Source organism: Bombus flavifrons, chromosome 9 (assembly GCF_040668555.2).
Source record: "Bombus flavifrons isolate JBK064 chromosome 9, iyBomFlav1_principal, whole genome shotgun sequence".
NCBI lineage: Eukaryota > Metazoa > Arthropoda > Insecta > Hymenoptera > Apidae > Bombus > Bombus flavifrons.
In genome coordinates, this window is record NC_138450.1 from 3130173 (window position 1) to 3151661 (window position 21489).

Sequence of the window (21489 nt, forward strand, 5' to 3'; positions counted from 1 at the left end):
AACAGACGAACATCTTTACACAAGCTACACACACCATTGTTATCCAGATAAAGAGAGAGATAATAAAAGTTGCTTCACTATCACAGGCACAGAGAAAATTTTCAACGAAAGCGTATCGCAATGAAGTTCCTGGATTCTAATCTCGAGATAGAATTTGTTCAAGTGAAACTAGCGAAAATACGAAGAAAAATATTTTTATCGACTGCAGTCTGGATACATGGAGAAACCTTTCCGTCTAATCTCGATCACAATGCTGTTGGACAGGAAAACTTACAGTCGGATAAATCCAAGATAAAATCCTTTATTGGGATTTAAAGCGAAATTCTCTTACAGATTATCAGATTTCCACATTTCATCCACGCGAGTCTGCACGTGATTCACAAATTTCCGATTCCTGTTAAAGCACGCGACGAACGATCATATTATTACGGCATCTGGTACGTCTAATGCGCAATTATTTTATGTTAACGTCATTTCGATTATTTGAAAAATATGATAGATTTTGATTGCTAATGAGCTAGTTATGCATTCTTATAAAAATTGGATAATGTTTAACATTTTGCTGCAATTCTATTGTAAACTCATTTTACCCGCACACATTACTTCGCATTATTAATAGCGCACAAGATATTCCGATCTAAATAGCTAATTAATTATACGCGAAGTACGTTAAGTCACGATAATTCGCTCGTTCCGAAATCATTTATAATAATGTTGAATTGTGTGAGTCGGATTTTCAAATGAAAACCCTGATTCACGCTACGAAATGTAAAATACAGGCTATTCATACGTTATCAGAAATTTCAATAATTAGCATTGTTTTGCTTAGTTTTACTTTTGAAGTCAAAGTCTAACTCTAGATAGTGTTACTAAAAAATGCACGAATTGAGTATTGATATGACAAGCATTGCTTTAATATCTTCGTTCGAATTTATTAAAACGTTTTCGATTGAAATTCCATATTCCAGGAAGCTATTACAAACGAATTGCCTTATAGAAAGAAATTGTACTTATGGTTAGCAACCGACTTCATTTTCTTTTAACTTCAAATAAAAAAAAACATATACATTTAATTTCTAAGGTGGATCACCTTGCACGATAATACATTCATTTCCTTGATCATTAACGTTTAACGAGTTTTAATCACGTTATTTAATTAAGTTTTGTACACGTATCGCGATATATGCATCATATACGGCGTTGCTTTCTTCTTGATAAATTTACGCCGACACTAAAACGTAGATATACACATGTTTCGACAGCAATACGAACTACGTAAGTATATCGTTACTTGGTGGCGAACGTGCGAGAAAGAGAAACAGAGAGATGACCTTAATTGGATAGAGTTTTAGTTGATGAATACACGCTATTTGTTGATGCATGTTCAATAACACGCGATTAATGCTTGAAAGGACTGTTGAACTATATCCAATTGTGTACTTTCTATTTTTAATATTTTATGCATTCGCTATTTTCCTTCTTCCTCTGTTGATTTTTTTTATAGTTTACAACTTCGCTCCACTGATTTATTATAACGTTTGTTATCCTTCTCATCCATTTTTCATATTGTGTGTTTTCCAAAGAAGCTCTCGAAGCCGTTGTACCAATATACGTAACTGTTATATATATTTTATTTTTGTATCAAAGACTAAATTACTAGATGTAAAAGATTAGTCTTTTTTTTATACATAACATACTACAAGATATTCAAATACCGTTTAGTAGTCATTTACAATATACGTATATTATTGTGATATATCATATGTATTAATAAACTCTAAGAGGTTTAGAAAATGTTTTGGAAAATGCAAAATATTTACGTTGTCGTATTCTAAGATGTTAAATGTTCTTTAAAATATTAGTATATGTTCTATTACCTGATCGTTACAGCAAGGAGAACGATGATGACGCCGACTAATAGCAAAGCAATCAATACGCCACATATCATGTACACGCTGTCGACAGGAGGATCTGCATAAATAAAAATAATTATATTTTATTATTAGTACGTCCGAAATATCTAATCGTATGAATACAATGGATAGAATGATAATTTAGTGAGTGACACTGCTTTTTTAATTAACAAATGCATTTATCTTTATTATTGTTGAAAGCTAAAAAAAAGCTTATATACTACAAGGGTTGCAAGTATCCTGAAATAAAAATATACTTTTATGACATCATTGTATCGTTCGTCAGAATGACCTGCGATGTTCATTCATCCCTGGATGTTACCTTCGAAAGCTGTCTCGGTATTATAAATCAATACACATAACGTTATAGTTGTATATGACGTCAAATTTATATGACGTTAGATTTTTATGACGTTTTAAGTAATGACGTCGTTTATTCATAAACATTAAACTTAGTTATTGTAACTTTGCTTGATGTATATAGGTACATGGTTAATGAAAACAGGAATTATATACTTATAATCTTAAGATCTTAATTTAAAGATCTCGGTATTTATAGATAACTCGCGTTTTTGATAAAGTCATATTCTCAAATATACTAAGGATTTGTAAAAAAAAATCTTGTTAAGCGTACATTGAATTCAGAGTTTTTGAAAAATCTGTTATCTAGCTAAATTGATCCTTAACCTCCAGTAAGAGTATTTATTATATCTTTGAGTAGGGGATTAGCTTGCAACTAATTAGGAACTAAGTCGCAGACTTTTCTATCGTTACCTTGTTATTGAAAAAGATTCTTATAATACGACAGATACCAATTGACACATCCGTATAATTTTTAAATAGCTAGCAATAAATTATTGTCCTCTAGCACCGTTTCTACAAGACAAGTATTTAGGTATATACCAGATATGTAAATATGAAACCGGAATTTTTGTATAGAAAATACACGTTTATTGTATGAAATAAAAATATTTTATTCGAAGTATTGCCCATCGCTAGCTATACACTTTTCCCACCTGTCTGGCAATTGGTGGATGCCACGCCAAAAAAACTGTCGCTCTTTTGAGGCAAACCAGTCATCGAGCCATTTTCGTACATTTTCGTAAGAAGTGAAGTGCTGGTCAAAAAGTGCGTGTCCCATCGATGCAAATAAATAATAATCGGACGAAGCCAAGTCTAGTGAGTAAGCCGCGTGCGAAAGTATTTCCCAACTAAACGCTTCGATCGTTTCCTTGACCGGTTTTGCTGTATGTGATGGTGCATTATCATGAAGCAAAATTACTTTGTGTTGCCTTTTTTGATATTCTGGTCGTTTTTCACGCAAAGCTTGATTCAAATCGATCATTTGTTGTCGGTAGCGCTCAGTATTAACGGTTTCGCCAGGTTTTAACAGCTCGGTGGTCTTTTTCGGTAATCTTCCACGTTCTTCGTTCCTCACGTCAAAATTGCCACTTCTGAATTTTTTAAACCACTCAAAGCACTGTGATTTACCAAGAGCATGCTCACCGTAAGCTTCGACAAACATTCGATGCGATTCTGCAGCAGTTTTCTTCAAAGGGTAACAGAAAATCAATGCTGTCCGCAAATCGTAGTTTCCAGGCACAAAATTTGACATGTTCAACGCTATTACAAACTATGCTGTTGTGTGAAACTTGTATTTTTCTGAGTCGAAAATGTTTGTGAGATGTCAACAAAGTCTTTTGGCATCAATGACGCAGTTTAGTGATAACTACATTATCAGTTAGGGCCATCTATAGGCAAATTCCGGTTTCATACTTACAATTACTTTTCACTAACAAGGGTAGTAGCATGCGTAGATGGAGTGTAGACACAGGTTGGGAAAAGTTCTTCCCTCTTGTTAAAGGTCCTCCGACAAATTACCTACTTATCTTCTCCGGTACAAAATTTTACCTGCCTTAGCCTGTGTAGTAATTTAAGGTATTGTTTTCATCAGAGGCGAGAAAGTCTATTTTAAGAAGGTGGACATTAAGTCGAAGTTGGAAGTTGGTATATAATTTAGGATTAGCAGCTAACCATTTTGGATAAGTTCCTATTTTTATGATATAGACAGGATTAAGGTTGGGGTACTTGTGCTGTATAATGGTTTTAGGACGTACAAAAAATCGGATAGTAAGATTTAGGGGATTTATGTACAGTGTACGTATTAAGCATCTTTCAACGAAAATTCCTAAGTTGCAAGGGTCAAACCTAACGGATCTAAGAAATCTATTATGCTGATTCATCAAAGCTATCTCTGAAACTATTCGAAATATAATATTATTATGAATCTATTTGACAAATATTTTCATAATTCAGTCTTTTAATTGGAAAAAAGTTTCATTATCTTCAGCATACATTACCTATATTGCCAGTTGCAAGTATGGCATTACTGTCAGCTACATCTAAGGCAAACACTACTGTCTGTGTATTCATGATTACTGCACCGTGCTACTACAAATATATTCTGATGATTCAATCCACTAGTGAGGAACAGTAGAATTGATACTAAGTAAAGCGTGTCATTGTTTATAAACACGAAAAACAATTAAAATTGTAGACGTTTTGCAGACACGAGTCTATTCATAAATATTTTTAATAGATAACGATACGTTTCTTATAACTTTTATAGTAATTTATGGAAGCTATTAATAACTTTTATATCACACATCTTTACTTTATGAGCATAGAACATTTTTTTACGATATTGGTATATTTAATACATTCTTTAGATAGTCTAAACAAATACAAAAAAATTATAAAGTATACAGTAACGGTATAAAATGTCTACATTATACTTGAATGTCAAGGGATTTATCGATCGACACAACTCAACGACAGGAGTTATAAAAATGGTTAACCTTCCCCGATGAGGAAGAATTTTTTTATAGCTTGACGCAGCTGCATTCTGCAAGCACTTTATTTTCCCATGTTCATAAATAATTCTTTTAATAGTTCTTTAATATTTCCTTTTAAGAAAAATATAAATGATAGGAAAATTTCAACTTTAGAAACCCATTCGCCAAACTCTGCCTTCTGAAAACGAATTTTGATACGAACTAGTGTAAGTTAACTTATTTTTCTTATGGTAAACTAGGTGGTAAGCTACGATAGACTTAAATACTTTGATACTAATTAATGAGTGTATTCAATATACAGGGTGGTTGGTAACTGGTGGTACAAGCGGAAAGGGGGTGATTCTACGCGAAAAAAGAAGTCGAAAATATAGAATAAAAATTTTTTTTTAATTTTTTTTTTAATTTTTCCATCGAGACAACGATCTACAGTGACATCCGTTATAACGAGACGTGAAAAAGTGCACGCGTACCGAGCGAAAATTCAAAGTCGATTTTCTCGAAAACAAAGCCTCAAACGAAAAATTTTTATTCTATATTTTCGACTTCTTTTTTCACGTAGAATCACCTCCTTTTCGCTTGAACCACCAGTTACCAACCACCCTGTATAACCATCAGAACGTCGCAAACAATGCAGTAATTCATAACTATACGCGATTAATGTCATTACAATACATCGCTGTATATATGTTTTACTGAAAGGACAAACGTCCTCTGGCAAACAATAATCCATAAAGAAGGCTTTTTTTGAGAGAGAATAAATTAATCTACAGAAATGCGCGGAAATCTGACAGTGACGAATTAGTGATGGATCAATACAAATATTTTCGATCGACATTTAATACAACGTATCGGAAAGGGTATTTCACCATTTAGTACGATTTAAAAGTAATTCCATTCCGTATGTCCTATTTCGAATAGCTATTAAATGTTATTGATCTTTCTATCTTTCGCTTCTTAGAGTGATAAGGGTAAGCAAGGATTATGATAACATTTAGCACGTATTAAAGCATTCAAAACAAAGCCAGATCATTCGAATGGGAGCTTTCTTTTCACTTAATAGGAGAAGTAGCTCTGTCCTGCTACCGATGATATTGGGTTGGTCACAGAAATATAGCAATCTTTGTAGCTGTCGGTATTAACTTTTATTGTGTATGTGATGGATTTGAAAGATTATTCGTTATGATCGGATAATCTATATTTCTCTAAACCTTCGCCATCGATCATCCATAAACTAAGTAATTAAAAACGTATGAAACGTATGAAACGTATGAAACGTATGAAATATGAGACGAAAAAGTATAGTACATCGTTCATTTTAATTTTTGATCAAAATATTTTTATTTTAATAGATACTGTCTAGTAAATAGTTTTATAAAATTATTTGAAGGAATTTATCATTCAAAAACGCGAAGGACTTTTCGATTAAAGCTTTTGAATCTTCATGGAAACAAATTGCGTATATTTATTATAAATAGAATGTTTCGTCTTCAAATTTTCTTTAAGCTTTGCTATAAACTTCTCAACAATTCAATATTAAAGAACATTTCTTTTTATACATATGGTCGTAGAAAGAAAATTCTATTTTTACATCTTTTAACGCATAAATTTCTAATGCTATAATCGTAACAACAGGCGTAAATTGTATTCTCCAAAGAAGAGGTTTACTGTGTATTTATATCCTATTTTTATTGTGATTTAATCAGTTCGATATATAACGTCTGTCTGCGTGTACTAATTTACATCTGGAAGTTTGGTTTATTCTTATTTATGACCGAGTAATTACAGTGACTGGTTATTTTCATTGAAATGATGAGGCCATTTTATCTCGGATTAAGCGGTTAGCAGATAGAAAGCCTATAAATAACTCTATTTGCATTTCTGTCCTTGTACTTAACATGAACGTAGTACAAAATTGCAGCAATTTTTAGAAAGCTGATAAAAATAGAAAAGATTATTTGTCTATTTATAATCCCAGATTCTTTCTTTTTTTATTATCTATCTTCTTGCTATAATCTGTCTATCATTATAAATGAATATATTTTAATTTTCATATTAAATTCTCCTTCAACTATAAACAAGAATTAAGTTCAACTAAAGTAAATAATTGAATCAACAAGTTTATACCAAGAGAGATTATAAAGAGAATTTGTTATTTTATATTCTATAACATTGAATGATGAATCATTTTTAAAAACTTAAAAGTATAGACCGTTTCATCAATTTTCATTTGATTACTTGATCATCTTTAGAAAGAGCTAACAATATGTAGAAACAATTGAGATAATAAGACAATGAAGTGATTATTATTTCCATGATCGTCTCAATTTGACACAATATTCGAGTCTTGACAAGTGTTCTATGACGATGAAGACGCACATTTGTTGTCAACACGTGATGAAATACGTACGGATATATAATTTATATTGAAACATATTGCAATTTGCATATGTAAGTACCGTTGCTTGACAACTAACGCGAATTTAAGAGCAAGATTATCGAGAGCAGATGCCCCTTTGTATTCAGCAGATCGTTGGATGTAAACAACGCTATTTCAACCAGCCTGAACGTGAACAGTTTAGAACCATTTATCCGCAGCGCGAAGGAACCTTCTGACGCAAATGTATAACTCTTTCGCGCCATAAAGACGCTTATTGGCCAAGATTCAAAGTACACACCAGGAACCGTTCAAAAAATTACAATGATTCAAAGACATTTATTTGTCAAAAAGAAAAAGAGGAAGGAGCAAAAGTTGTGTTAACTTACGCTCGACAATGTTCACGGGTAGCTAAATTTTAAAAATTAAAAAAAATTAAAAAAACTTTCATTTTGATTATGTACATACACAGTTGGTAATGTTAAGGACTTGAAATTATTTTATTTCTCCGTTTTCTATCTTTCATTTTCTACTCTGTTACTATTGATTACTAATTAAACAAGTTTATTTCTATAATGGATATAATCTCTCTCAATAAAATCGTTTTATCCCCCTACACAGTCATAGATTTATAAATTGTTATAATAATAGTAAAAAGTCTCTTAATTCTCGACTTTGGCTTGATTTGAATTGAAAATTTTTCTCCATCTGTTACGGTCGATGTATCTGATGCCATTTTCGCTTATTGTTTATTCAAATATATTGCACATGTCTGAATTTAATGTTAATTTAAGTATTAATGTCACGTGTTTACGTATTTTTAGTTAAGCTATTATATAATATCACGCTATTACGATAATCCATTTTATTTTTATTCCAGTTTTATTTGCTGTACTAAAGTAAGAGTGGAACGAGATAACGTAAGGTTAACATAAGTTTAATTATCAAGAAGCCTAATCATGTTTGTGAAATTTAACTTGTACTTTCCTTCAAGCATAATTACAGGATATTTGTAACAATTAGTTTCAATTTTTTTTAATTAATTTGATATTTAATTGAAAAGTTATTTGGTTCCGAAGTTTACCGAAAAAAGTAAAATATTCAAAATTTTTAGTCAATAATATACATCACAGGGATCAGAAACATAGTGGCCATTTCGCGTCAAATCTTCTGTATACTAATATCTAGAGTTTTGTTCAAATTGAAGTAGAATATGTTGTAATTCAAAACAACAAGCCATCAAAATTATCAATTCTTACTTGTACAAAAATTACTCTCGCAAATAAATTTTTATCTTTATTATTTATTACGTACCATGAACTTTGCTTTCTTTTTTGTTTTAATTTTAAAACACTATCTTTAATCAATTTTCTACTGTATTCCTAAAATTATTTTTGCAATACAAAAATATTCAAGATATTTTTATTTTACAAACAAGTCCCGATTCAAGGCTTAAAAAATTTGTAAGAAATATTTTCATATTCTCTCATTTATTCTCTTTAAATTAACCTTTTCCAACTCGTGAGTATATTAAAATTATGTGCTAGGAAAACACTTTGTGCGTAAGCGTATGACTCAAACTAGGAAACTACTATTCCATTGTCTACCTCGCGCGTCTACCTTGGAGTTTTCAAAGAGTTTTCAAAACCCATGAACAAGGAAGTTAATCGAGCCTATCTAGGAAACTAAAAGGAAAAAAAAGTTATGCTCGTGCCATACTCAGAAGAGGAAGGTCGTACACAGAGAACATTGAAGGAGACAAATCAGTGAGACAACTAGACGCAATTTCACTTATGTCTTATCTTTTCGTAATCAGATTCTGTTTAATATCGCTAGAAATTAAACAAAGATCGTATATTTATTAAAAAGAAGCTAGAATTACGTATTACTAAACAGATTCTAAATATTAGGAATCCTAGGTAAGATGACTCATCTCGCATAAAATAGCGTTTAATAACTTTGAGAAGCAAAATGTTATTACATTACGTTACAGTGAAGTACGCACATACATTTTCAGTACAAGTTGCTATTTAAAGGATTGTGCTGTATTCTATTCTTTCAAATAATTTATAACATTTTGCAATTTCTTATAGTATCGAATGTTTATCTCAATTATTTGATTACAAAAGTCTAATATTTTCATTGATCACTTTCTATTATTGATTTTCTTTGTTAGGGTGAATGAGTTGTTTGACGTTGATGTTTGCATTTCACTGGAATTTTAAAGAAATTATTACACAATATATATGTAATTACCTATTTGTATCTTTGCAATTCTTTAAAATTATTTGTTCTCCTTAAAGAAATCTTTTAAATATGAGATGCAGAAATATTTCGAAAGTAAGCAGTAATTATCTTTCTTTGCGAACTACTTTCTTTGGTTCACTTTCGGACCAAATCGTGATTTTCGATCATAACTTGTTTCTTAAGTTTGGAGAAAATATGAAGAATTATAATATACAAAAAATACAGATCGTTGATTGACCGAGAATGTTTCGTAAAATATAGTTTGAGAGTACAATAGAATCTGGCTGAACCGTTGTTGTGAAAATCAGTTTGTTAGCTTTTTGTGGTGTTATGTCAGTCCGAAGGGTAATAAATCATACATTTTAAACGTTTCCCGTCATTTCCAATTTATGGTTCAAATTTTCACGAGATCGAATTTCGCAGATTTCCTGTCTTATTGACGTCAAACGTCACGTAAATATCACGTGCTAGATTCGTGGCATCTCGATGCTATACCACGGAAAGTTTCTTCAATTAGAAACCGATTGATCGACTTCATGGAGAGTTACCGCCTTAAGCTATTTTCAGACGTCGTGCCGCTTAGTTTAGCGATTAAGCGAAAATAGAATTACAGTTATCGAGTTTGATAGAGATCATTGCTCTAACGAATGTATTCACTATATTAAATACCAACATATCGAGAAATTAATTGTACAATATATTTTCCAGGTGATGGTTAGTTCATTCGTGATAATGAAATTGCTTACGGTTTACAGTGGCTTAGAAAGTATTACAACACTTATCATGAAAAACTTAGATAGATGTATCGTATGTACTATATAAAACTCAAAAATATTCTATCACTAATAAATGTCATGACTTTTATATATATCTTCAAATAAATTTATAATTATCGATAAGTTTATAATTGTTAATGATTTATTATTATGATGGTCGTGTCTCGTTACAGTGGCAATAAAATTTTTCAATGTTTTTTATAACAATCATAATATGCTCATAAAAGTTTTCCATAAATGTTCAAATATTTTCGTGATTTATATGTATATAAATGAAATTTATCTTGTACTGTGAAATATGTAAAAATAACAAAGTCAGTGAGATTAGTATAAAAATACAAAATAATAATTGTTTAATATTGTAAGATCCTCATTCGCTGTTCAGTGTAGCCTCAATCTTCTAACGGTTAAACATCCTCGATCTACCAACCAATCCTAGGATTCCACGAAAACACACCCTCGAGATACGTTCCCTCTTCAAACCGTATAAATAGATCTCATTCATTGAAAAATAGATAATATGAAACATCATGTGAGTCATATTCTAAAGATCTTACTCTCTTGTCAGTTCGGTTACTGCCATATGTTTATTTTTCCTTAACTGTTAACCGGGGAATCAAGTTAACTCATCATTTGGATTTCCAATCTCTGAGATATAATTTCTTTATTTATACTATCCTTGCTTTTCTGTCTGATACCTTCTTTCATTACAAGTTGAGTTCATTACCACAATAAATCTATCTTCAGCTGAAATTTAATTTTCTCGAAAACGTAGTTTCAAATGAAAACAATCTTATTCCGAATTTCCGTCGTATTTTCGCATGGAGAATAACTTTTCGTGTATTATCATATATGCTGCCACACCCTATGTAAAGATTCTCTGTGATTTTCCGCAAGCTTTTCGATTTAATTAGAAAAGGTTGCGTCCTTGGTCATCCGATATATCAGACGGTATCATCTTTAACGTTTAATGTTAACATTAAGAAAATATAGCCCGGAAAAGGCTAGGATCAATGGTGCGCGATGTGGATGCTGATAATAGTATCGCTTAAAAATCGATTAATAACAGACTGTGTGAAAATACGTTACGTGTCTGCGTAAACGCGGCAATGATCGATACGACATTATAACGACGTCATTCTTTGCGACATTTTCTAACTTTATTCATACGGTTTTAAAAAATTAAAGGACACACACGTGTGTAGTTCTTAATGGGGACATTAAACGCACTGATTGTAACGTTATCGCTGTAAATTCAATAAAGAACACAACGTTAAAATATTCTGTCAATTATGAATTACTATACAACAGTCGAACCAATATTTCCCAAATTGGCGAATTCAACAAAATGCTTAGTCTGAAAGCTTCTTTCGCTTTAGTTGAGTTGCTTGAATTCGCAGAGGATTTCACGAAAATTTTAATTCATTCAAGGGGATTGAAAAGGCACGACCATTAAATTAAAGAAGGATTTCCAAATTCGAATTTTCCAATGAAAGAGCTTCGATGCGTATAAACGTGAAATAAATTAATTCATGAGCTAATCGCAAAAGTAATTGTAACGTGAGATAACTTCTTTCTCTGAAATAATTGCGTCGGATTAACGATAGACACTCTTTTAATAACCCATTAATGTAAGGTCACTCACCAAGATGCGACAACAATTGCAAGGACTCTGAAACAATAAAAACGAATGAAATTAATAGCAGTTCCTGCGTAGAGAGACAGACGCATATGCAACCATGGTAGCCGTCGCGCCGCGAGTAATATCACAATTCGTGTTACCACGTAGAGTTCACGAAGGTCAAAGAGAACTGGATGCCAAATACGTTCCTATCTTTCTTTCACTTTCTTTCCGATACATGTAGCAATTATTTATTGTAGAGATTCTTTTCCTCCATTAGATCCCTTCATTTACTCATTATATTTGTCATTAGATTCCTTTCGTTTCTATGGTTGGTCGTATCATTTCTCAATAAAAAACGTCAGTGATAAGTAATTTAATTTCTAAGTATCCGTAAACTATCTTTTCTCTCGTTACTTTCTAATATCTTGTAAGAAATAACTGTAGTACGTTATTTTAAAAAGATAAGCGTATTATATAATATTATCACCTTGAAATTAAAGTACCTTTTAAACTAATGATATTGTGACCAACAACGTAGCACTTTTTTTGTAGATAATAACGAGCCGCATCGATTAAAGCTATTTATTAAAAAGAAAGAAAAAAAACAAGTTGACATTCACGTGTCCTTTAGACCTCCATCTACAGAAAAAGTGAAAAACTTATAATATCAAATTGCATCATGTTTACAGAAGAAATATTGACGCGAATGTATTACGTTCTTATTGACGGTAATGGATTATTTTAAGCACATTAAGTCTTTGAGATTCGATAGAACGATTTCTAAGGGTGCCATCGAAATCAGAGCATAGTCGGAAAGGGAGGTAAGGGGAATTATATGCGTCACAAGTCTCTGTCGGTCTAAAAGCAATGGGTTGCCTTCCTAAATGCTCAGGATTATTTTCAAGCCGTGACCTGGCTTCTGAGTTTATATTTGAATGCGCAAGAAGTACTTTCAAGAGGACCGACACCTACCCAACGCTCTTCAATATTTTCAGCTACGCGCGCGTAAATTTAAACCACCTATACTTGTATCGTACCCGAAGTATTCGTATATCATATCATTTAACCATCAACGTAATGAGTAACACCAGAAGCTTCAATCTCTGGAAATTTTTATTTAAAAATGTAACCTATAATCCTAAATCCTATAATCCGAAAGCAGTGGTTCAACTCTACATGATTTATGAATGACGAGTATAAACACTTAAACATTGTCGAACGAAGAAAATATCTGCGCATCAAAACCGTACTGTTGTAAATTTAAAATATCAGAAGTAAAACTAAGATAGAATGAAATTTATATGTTTACCAAGGTGAACTTAAGTCAAACAAATTATCATTATTTTTAGAAAAGAACTTTGATCGATGGAATATTAAGTTTACATTGTATATCGTTACAGTAGAATTTTATTTTTCTCATCACTTTAGCAGGCGGTATGACTGGAGAGTATAAAAACTTAACTAATTCTGTTCACTACCCACGATTTTTCATTTTAATAATAGGAAGTACACCTCCAATGACAATTGAATCAAGTCATGATCCACGATCATGAGTAATATCAATTAAAGTAGATCGTCGTGCATGATGTACCAATTTTGGGCAAGGAAATTCAAATGATCTTGTATTTGTTAGATGTACCATCATAATTCTAAAACTTCTTTAAAAAGAAGTGATTCCATCATAAATAAACGAAGTTCTTGTTTTTTGTATAATATGTAGGTACTATTTAACTTATGAGGTTTTTAGCGGCTACGTATTTATCGATACATAACTTGGAGTTGAGAATCATGTTCATTATATTGTCAGATTTAAGTTTGATAGATATTCGGATATGTTTTATCGATATTTGATCGAGCATAAACACTTGGGATATTATTTATTGTCAGAAATGTTTCAACCCAAAATACAAGGTAAAAAATAAAACAAAATTAACATTCAAGCAAGATGTTGATAATATCATCACGTCTGAATTGTTATTTAATTTATAAATTGTTTACGAAGAATTTACTACATGAAAAATAATCTTCTACAAACTATACTGAGATTAAGATAGATAACAAATTAAATATAATTATAAATTCCGTAGTTTTCCAATTTTATACATGATATTACGTAAATTTTGTCAGATAAAGTTACACGAATTCCAAACAAACAAGTTCAAGTTCTCTCAGACTTTATAGTAGACTACTAAATTACGTTATAAACTTGTGCGACTGTGTTGCGAGCCAACTCTGCTTTTTCGGCAGACGAAATTTAGACCAGACAGAGGTGGATAAACCCGGTTTCGATAATTTTTCGCGACATTGGCAACAACGACATCGATGGCGACAAAACAAGTAGTAGCCAAGTACGAATGCCAGAAAACATCAAACTTGTGGTTTGCATTTATAATGATGTAGCTATTTCAACATTGATTTCATCCAGATGATTCCACATAGACCTTGTTTATTTCATCGTACAAATCGACCACGTAAATAGAATCACCTAAATATCTCTGTTATTTTTATAGTAATGAAAATGTTTTATTCTATAGGATGCTAGCAATAATTTTCCTTTGGAGAGTTTTCGAAGATTTCGAGTATGTTTCTACTTTTTCTTTTTAATTGCGTTCTATAGCTTTTTATTTTTAACAGAAAGCGGCCGTTTGGAAGATTTCAACGACCCATGACCATAGTACAAGGTCATTCCTTAGCAAAACTTAGGTTAAGACTTGGAGAGTCTTAGTAGTGTGAAATAAAAGATACAGAAGAGGCGCGGTTAAGATATTAAACTTAAAGAATTCTTTTTGATATTCAATGTATGCTTTTAAATAATATTCCAACTATAATATACCATTTTTATTAAAAAAATAATACCGAGTAACTCATTAAACCATATGTATTATATACATATGTAATACTAATTAATTCTTTTTAAAAAAGTACTTACATCATGCTTTACTTGTTTGAATTCTTGTATTTGTGAATAAAGAACACAAATGTGTTAAATACAATTCAAACTCTTTACTTACATAACATATGTATATTGTATATTAGTTAGTTAAATAATTTATTTATGTAGACTGTTAGTAAATATTTTGTATTACAAGAAATTAATATGCAAAAAATATAGTGAGCGCAATAATTTTAATACATTTCTGTAATTAAATTCAAATGAAATTTTTCACTTAAAATTCATGAAGAGTTTCGTTTGGCATATAAGTCTCTACGTACATAAGTCATAAGTAGTACTCTATCCGAAATCATGTAAAGTGCACAATCATACGTGTTCCGTCTGTTTGCCAAGGACTCGCGACGCGGCTATCATTTGATATTTCAGAATATGTGGTCATGTGTAACTTCATGCGCAATTTCAAAGAATATAACACGTTAATTAACTCCTATTTAATTTATCGTACGCTTGATTTGTCTTTAATAAATCAAATCGTAACAAAGAAAATTTAAACTTCGAGTTTTATGATATTTTTATATCATTTTGCGATAAGCTTGTTGCCAACAACGTAAGTACTTGGGATTTCCTGCTATTTCAAGGAAAATACGTTTGATAATGTTCGAATATGTCATCGAAATTATCGAAGAACCAAAGAATTATAGTTAGAAACACTGACATACTCATACCGTTTTATTGGCAAGGCAATCTTTTTGTAACTATTAAATCTTAAGTCTAGAAATCTTAAAATCGCTTACTGCCTTTTGTATATTGATGTATTCATATTAATATTGTGCATAAAAATATACGTCAGAGAAAAGTTATATATACTATGTATTTGAAGATATTATTTCAACAATACTATTACCGCAGTTATGTAGAATAAATAATTTCTAGCATTAAAACAGGTTTTAAGCATAAATTTCATTGCACATTGACTATTTTGATCGAATGTCTCTACATAACCTGTTTAAGTACTTTTAACTCTGATGTTAATATTTCATAATAATTATTAATTTGTCAGATGGAATATCCAATGCTTGACGCAATAATTTATTTACCTTGATTGATGACGTCAATTTTATCTTTCAAAGTACATTCATCTAGGTTTCCTTAGAAACTTCTAATAATATCGTATCAAATAATATGTCATGAAGATACTTGCTTTTGAGATAAAGTATAGTTTACTAATATAGAGTTAATAGAGTGTAACTCCAAGTAGGGTAGACCGTAGATAAAATAAAACTAGACACACGTCCTTAATTTCTTTGTGATTCTACTGTTAGTTAATGTAATATGTTGCATAATGTGTGTACATGTGTGAGATATTAGGATACAATGGATAAAAAGAAGGCAAAAACAAGTAATCATCAAAATGAATACAACTTTATTCTAAGAGGCGTTACGATGGCATAAAAAATGTGATTAGAAGATTATGTAGAAGGATGTGTCTTTCAACAAATAAGCAGAAACATTAAGTACATTTGTTAGAAGTAAAATATTGAACACTTTTGTTTCACAAAATGATATTCCATAATGTTGAGAGTCGACGAATTACTTCTACAGGTGAACCAATGATATTTTGATAAATTAATCTATCATCTTTAATTGATGTTTAATGACGCCGATCACTTAACGTTTAATATTTTGATCTCTTCAGATATCGAATTAAACGAAATTTGATAAAGATTGAAGGTTAATTAGCAGAATTTCTTGTAATTTCTTGTTTTTCTAATTATCACAGTACGATTGCTAAGTGTTAAATAACCTTTTAGTTAGAACATAACCAACTTCTTTTGTTAGCAAAACTTATTCTTAACTTTCAGTGGAAATTTACGTTGTATTAAATGCAAAACAAAAATATGATGGAAATTACAACAATTTTATATAAAATTTTGGATACAATAATTTTAATTAAGCTCGATATATATGTAATTATCTTTTATTAGCATGTTATATAAAAAGTATAGCAAAATAGTTTTCAATATCGATTACACATTAGTGTTCATCTTACGGTATAAATAATATGGAAAATTAATTTAAGTATATATATATACATAATTATTTTTCAATAACATGCTCTATAAAAAACATAGCAAAATGTTAAAGTTTATCGTGTGTCGTGTGTTTTAGTAAAGAAACTGTCTCTCATGACGAAGGATACTGAAGCTTTCAGCATAGATACTAAATGTTTGTAAGGTGATATATTTTGCAACGTTAGCCCTATGGAAGGAATGGGAAAATGGTAGGAAAATTTTCGAGCCACGAATACGTCTCATATGCTAAGCGTGTGATTATCACGTGCTGGCCTATTACGTTTAGGAAGCAGCTGGCGGTAAACTAATGTTGATTGTTCCGTTGAACGAAAGGTTAACCGACAATTGAACTATTCTCTGTTACGTTGCCATCAAAAAGAACGATAATAATCGTTTCGATTGTACAACTTCTTCTAATTAACGTTTATGCTGAAAATGAACAAAGATACAGTTGTTTTTCCTTTGACAAACATACAACAAACGAAGGTCTAATTTAATTACGCGCGTGTACCAAATGAAATTTTATTTACTATATTGCTTAATGTGTAAATGTAGATATTTTTGAAACTTTTTATATTAAACTAAGAAATCTATTTTTCGTAAAGCGAGTAGAGGCGCGATAAGTTGCGACTGACTTCAATCTGGGACATAACATTAACCATAACTAATATTGTAATTTTGATTTTATAAATTACGACAGAATTCTTTAACTACCTGCCCTATATTTATGCATTTATACGATTGAATTGAATATAAATTTTATATTCGCGCGCACAGTAAAAGAGTAAATCGAAGAGGGCGTAAGAAACACTCCGATCTTTTTGAAGAGACACGAAGTCTCATATAATGTCAGGTCTATACTGTATTTAGTCAATGATATAATGTTACTTTTACTCTGTACTTAATCAGTGCATTATTTCTTTCTTTCATTGATACGCAGATTATGAACTCATTTATCATTTTAGTTTCGTTTTCGATATTACCGACTGAAGGTCGGTAAGCACAGTCGATAATAACATCTCGACCGGTAGATTGCACTGTGATCATATTTTATGTTATGTAGATAATATTGGACAATGACATGACGACATGATATTACCGCTCTCAATGTTACCGACCTAACAAAACGTAGGTCTACACCGCCAATAGTGGTCAGAATAAGAACTAAAGACGATGACGATATTTTGAACATAAAATTATAATTAATATGAATGTCATTAAAGAATTTGGTGGCATTTTTACAAAATCACAGTAGATTAAAACATATAATTAAACCATAAGTTTTCGAAATTATTAGTATTCATAATCATGAATCATTAAAAATCTTCAAATTTGTCTCGAAGATATACATATGTGGAATATAAAAAATTATTCGAATTATCGATTTGAAATTTTTGTGCGTACAGCAAAATATGAGGACAAAATCTTTTATAATCTTATTATGAAAAAATATTAAATAAAAGCACTAATATTTTCGAGTATTACAGAAAATTTTTCGAAAATTTCAGCCGCAACAAATTAATCGAGCATTTTTTAAGTTCCTTAATACAATACATCGATAATTTACTGCTGTCATTTAGAACTCTGTAATAAAATCTGTCATTTCTAAAGTTCAAAATGAAATCATTTTCTCATATTGTCCGTACAACTACTGCTGTATATGCCTAAGACGTATCGAAATGAATAGGATTAGTGATGTATTAATTTTATACGCGTCTTAGAGTAGAATACCGTTCTCAGAATAATGAACATCATCTGTAAATTCCACATGATTCAGAAAAAATCGTAGTACGGACCAGGAACATATGCAATGCCACTTAAAAAATACATTGTTGAAGATACAAAAACAAAGAGAGACTTTAAACCCACCTTTTACATATATATATTTCGCAGAACGATGTTTTTGACACACTGGCTTGGGCAACTCGGACTATTTTCGTCGAATTGACTTGCAAATTTCACGATTTGCTTTTAGCAACATTATGTCTCGTTAAACGTTTGCCTGTTTCATCTCGATAAGAAAATTTGCATATGCAAGTAACGAACGGTTCATCCTTTTCAAGAAAGTCGAAATTCATTTCTTGATGCATTTCATCTAAAATTATATTTATGTATATTATATACAAAGAAAGAATAATGGTGCCCTCGTACTCGAGATGATTATAATAATTAAAAAAAAAAGGATAATGGCTATCAACTATTTTATTATAGAATTTAACACAGTTAATAGCCGAGTTATTGGTTGTTACTCTCACACAGCAACGATTTTATTTATTAATTTTTTTTTTGTATATTGAAGATCAATGTAGGACGAATTTATTTGTAAATAATTATAGCACTCTAAATATGTTATTTCGTTGAAGAATCATCATTCAAAGATGACGATATATTAAAGCGCATTTTCTCTCATTTTTTTGCTGCTTGTTACATAAATAATTCTATTTTTTTTATTCTTTCTAAGATTTGCAAATATACAGGATTTCTCACATAACATATGCAATGAATTTTAAAGTCACTTCGAATGATCTATGAGATTTAGAATAATTAATTTTGAATTTTTAAGTTTATCTATAATTTGAAATAATCAGCGTTCAGTATACATTAGAATAATTAAAATTTCTACAATATTCCTTTTTATTAAAGAATGATAAGTCACTTTAATTACCTTGGAGACATATATTTTTTATTGACATACCACTAATTTATTCGCAGGTTGACTGTGTTATAAGAAATAAGATGTTTTTTTTCTAATTTTAAACATTATATAATTCTTTGTCAACGCGATGATAAATCTTGAACTAACTCGTATTCGTTAATTTTACTGGCTTTAGTTATCGTATTTAATATGACTTACACAGATAAAACATCAAGGAAATCGTAATTAAATTTACTAATCTTCGTTAAGCTGCAAAGTTAAGATTTTCGACTTACGCAACGTTCTATCGTACAATGAAAATATCTCCAAGTATAGCAATTCTGAGAGGACGGATGTTTGAAAAGCGTTTCATCTTCACGTTGCCTAGTTTCTCTATTCTATGAAATACATAAGAACGAGAATTAACAAGAATTGCGAAAGGAGTACCGCGATTAATTCAATTATCCATATAACGATGTGTTGTAAATTCAGAACGTAGTATGTATATACGTCGACAAATTATTTGTAGAATTTGTCATGCGATCCACTCATCCAATTAATGATTTAAGTTTGTGGTCTGCTTGTTGCATAGGAAAATGACAAAAGACTTTATCAGGTAGGAATTTGCAGATTCACACGCTGTTACTACAAATCGGTAAAAGTTTTCAGATATTCACGAAAAATGGTGTATAGAAAGAAAAATAATGATTTCAAGTACTCGTTAAATATTCTAATATAAATGACATGATATCAGCAATGAAATAATTATATATGTGTTTAAAGAACTTCTGTTCGCCACTTTGTAAAATATGAAACAATACGTCATTTAAAATCTTAGTGTTATCAGATACGCATGTGCATATAGGAATATATTTCATCGCTCTTCATAAATTCGTTATGCTTCTATTGCACAATACCTTACAAGGTAAAATACATATTGCGATAAGAAATAATAGAATACTGGTTTTTCGTTTATATAACAATGAATGATGCACATAATATATCTTACAAGGGCAAATACTGCTTAACATTGGGACAGAGAGGACGATTCGTTTCTTTACCACTTACATATACCTGCATAATAGCTATAGTCTATTTAAGTTAAAAACGTAGCAAATCTCTTATCTTTACTGGCAGGCTAATACACGTATCGTTTACATGTCTCTTATTGTCAGTAAAACGTATGTCACGTTGTTTTCGGTAGCAAAACTACCCGAAAAGAAGCTGTAAAATAAGCCATTTTTCCGGGTACCCGTACGAATTAAAAATAAATATCCCAAAAAAGGTTCGACAAAAAATATTGAAACAGAAACGTTAAATGGTAAGGGGGACAAAAAGATACTTGATAATTTGTTCTTATGTCGTCTGTGTTAAACTCCGATATTAACGGAATATAAATCCAGCGATACATATTAATATAGATTTCTATTTCGCAATTTATTATGTACATATCGTCGAGGTATTTTATAAAAGTGTTCGTTTCGATCATCGTTCCATTATTGTTCGAAACAACACCCTTGAAATACCTTACATTTTCAGATATTCCACTTATCAACATTCAAATACTTTGAGCACACACGCGCTATTTGCGAAAGTTGTTAATAGAAATTATCGAGCATCAGTATATACGGATATTGTTTTCTACTTTACGTGCAGGCTATCTTTGAATTTTGTACTTTCAATTAGAGACATGGAAGAAGTATAATTTTCCATCCGTGTTTTCTTCTATATGAAAGGTAAACGTAAAAATTTATTCACTGGATAGATATTCATTCTTAGATAGGATAAAAACACTTCCATTTTATCTTATATCTTAAAGAGAAGGAGATTCCCCTTGATTTTGTACTTTTGCACGTATCAAGTGATCTATGGAATATTTTGTTCAAATATGTAAGCGCGAAAATAAACCATTAAAACGTATTAACGTCTGTGTAACATTGATACGATTTCTCATTTTATTTATATTCTTACTAAGACGGGTTTTCACCACATTACAATCTTTTTTATCGTAATGTTTGTTGCTAATTACCTATTGCTATTTTTTTATAACTTTGCACGAACACGTGTCCGTCTTCCGAGTATTCTAATCTGGTTCGAGTA

The 21489-nt window shown here is 30.9% G+C and overlaps 1 protein-coding gene across 3 annotated transcripts in view; it reads right to left on the minus strand.

Annotated features, from left to right (window-relative positions):
• LOC138183535 (uncharacterized) overlaps positions 1-21489 on the minus strand; it is a 67567-nt gene that overhangs the window by 13816 nt on the left and 32262 nt on the right. For 2 of the 3 annotated variants that reach the window (XM_069120587.1, XM_069120586.1), the window contains one exon: positions 1878-1971. In XM_069120587.1, the coding sequence (XP_068976688.1) occupies positions 1878-1971 (94 nt within the window). Of the gene's footprint in view, positions 1-1877; positions 1972-11810; positions 11838-21489 lie in introns of all 3 variants that reach the window. The other variant, XM_069120585.1, reaches the window with a different exon arrangement.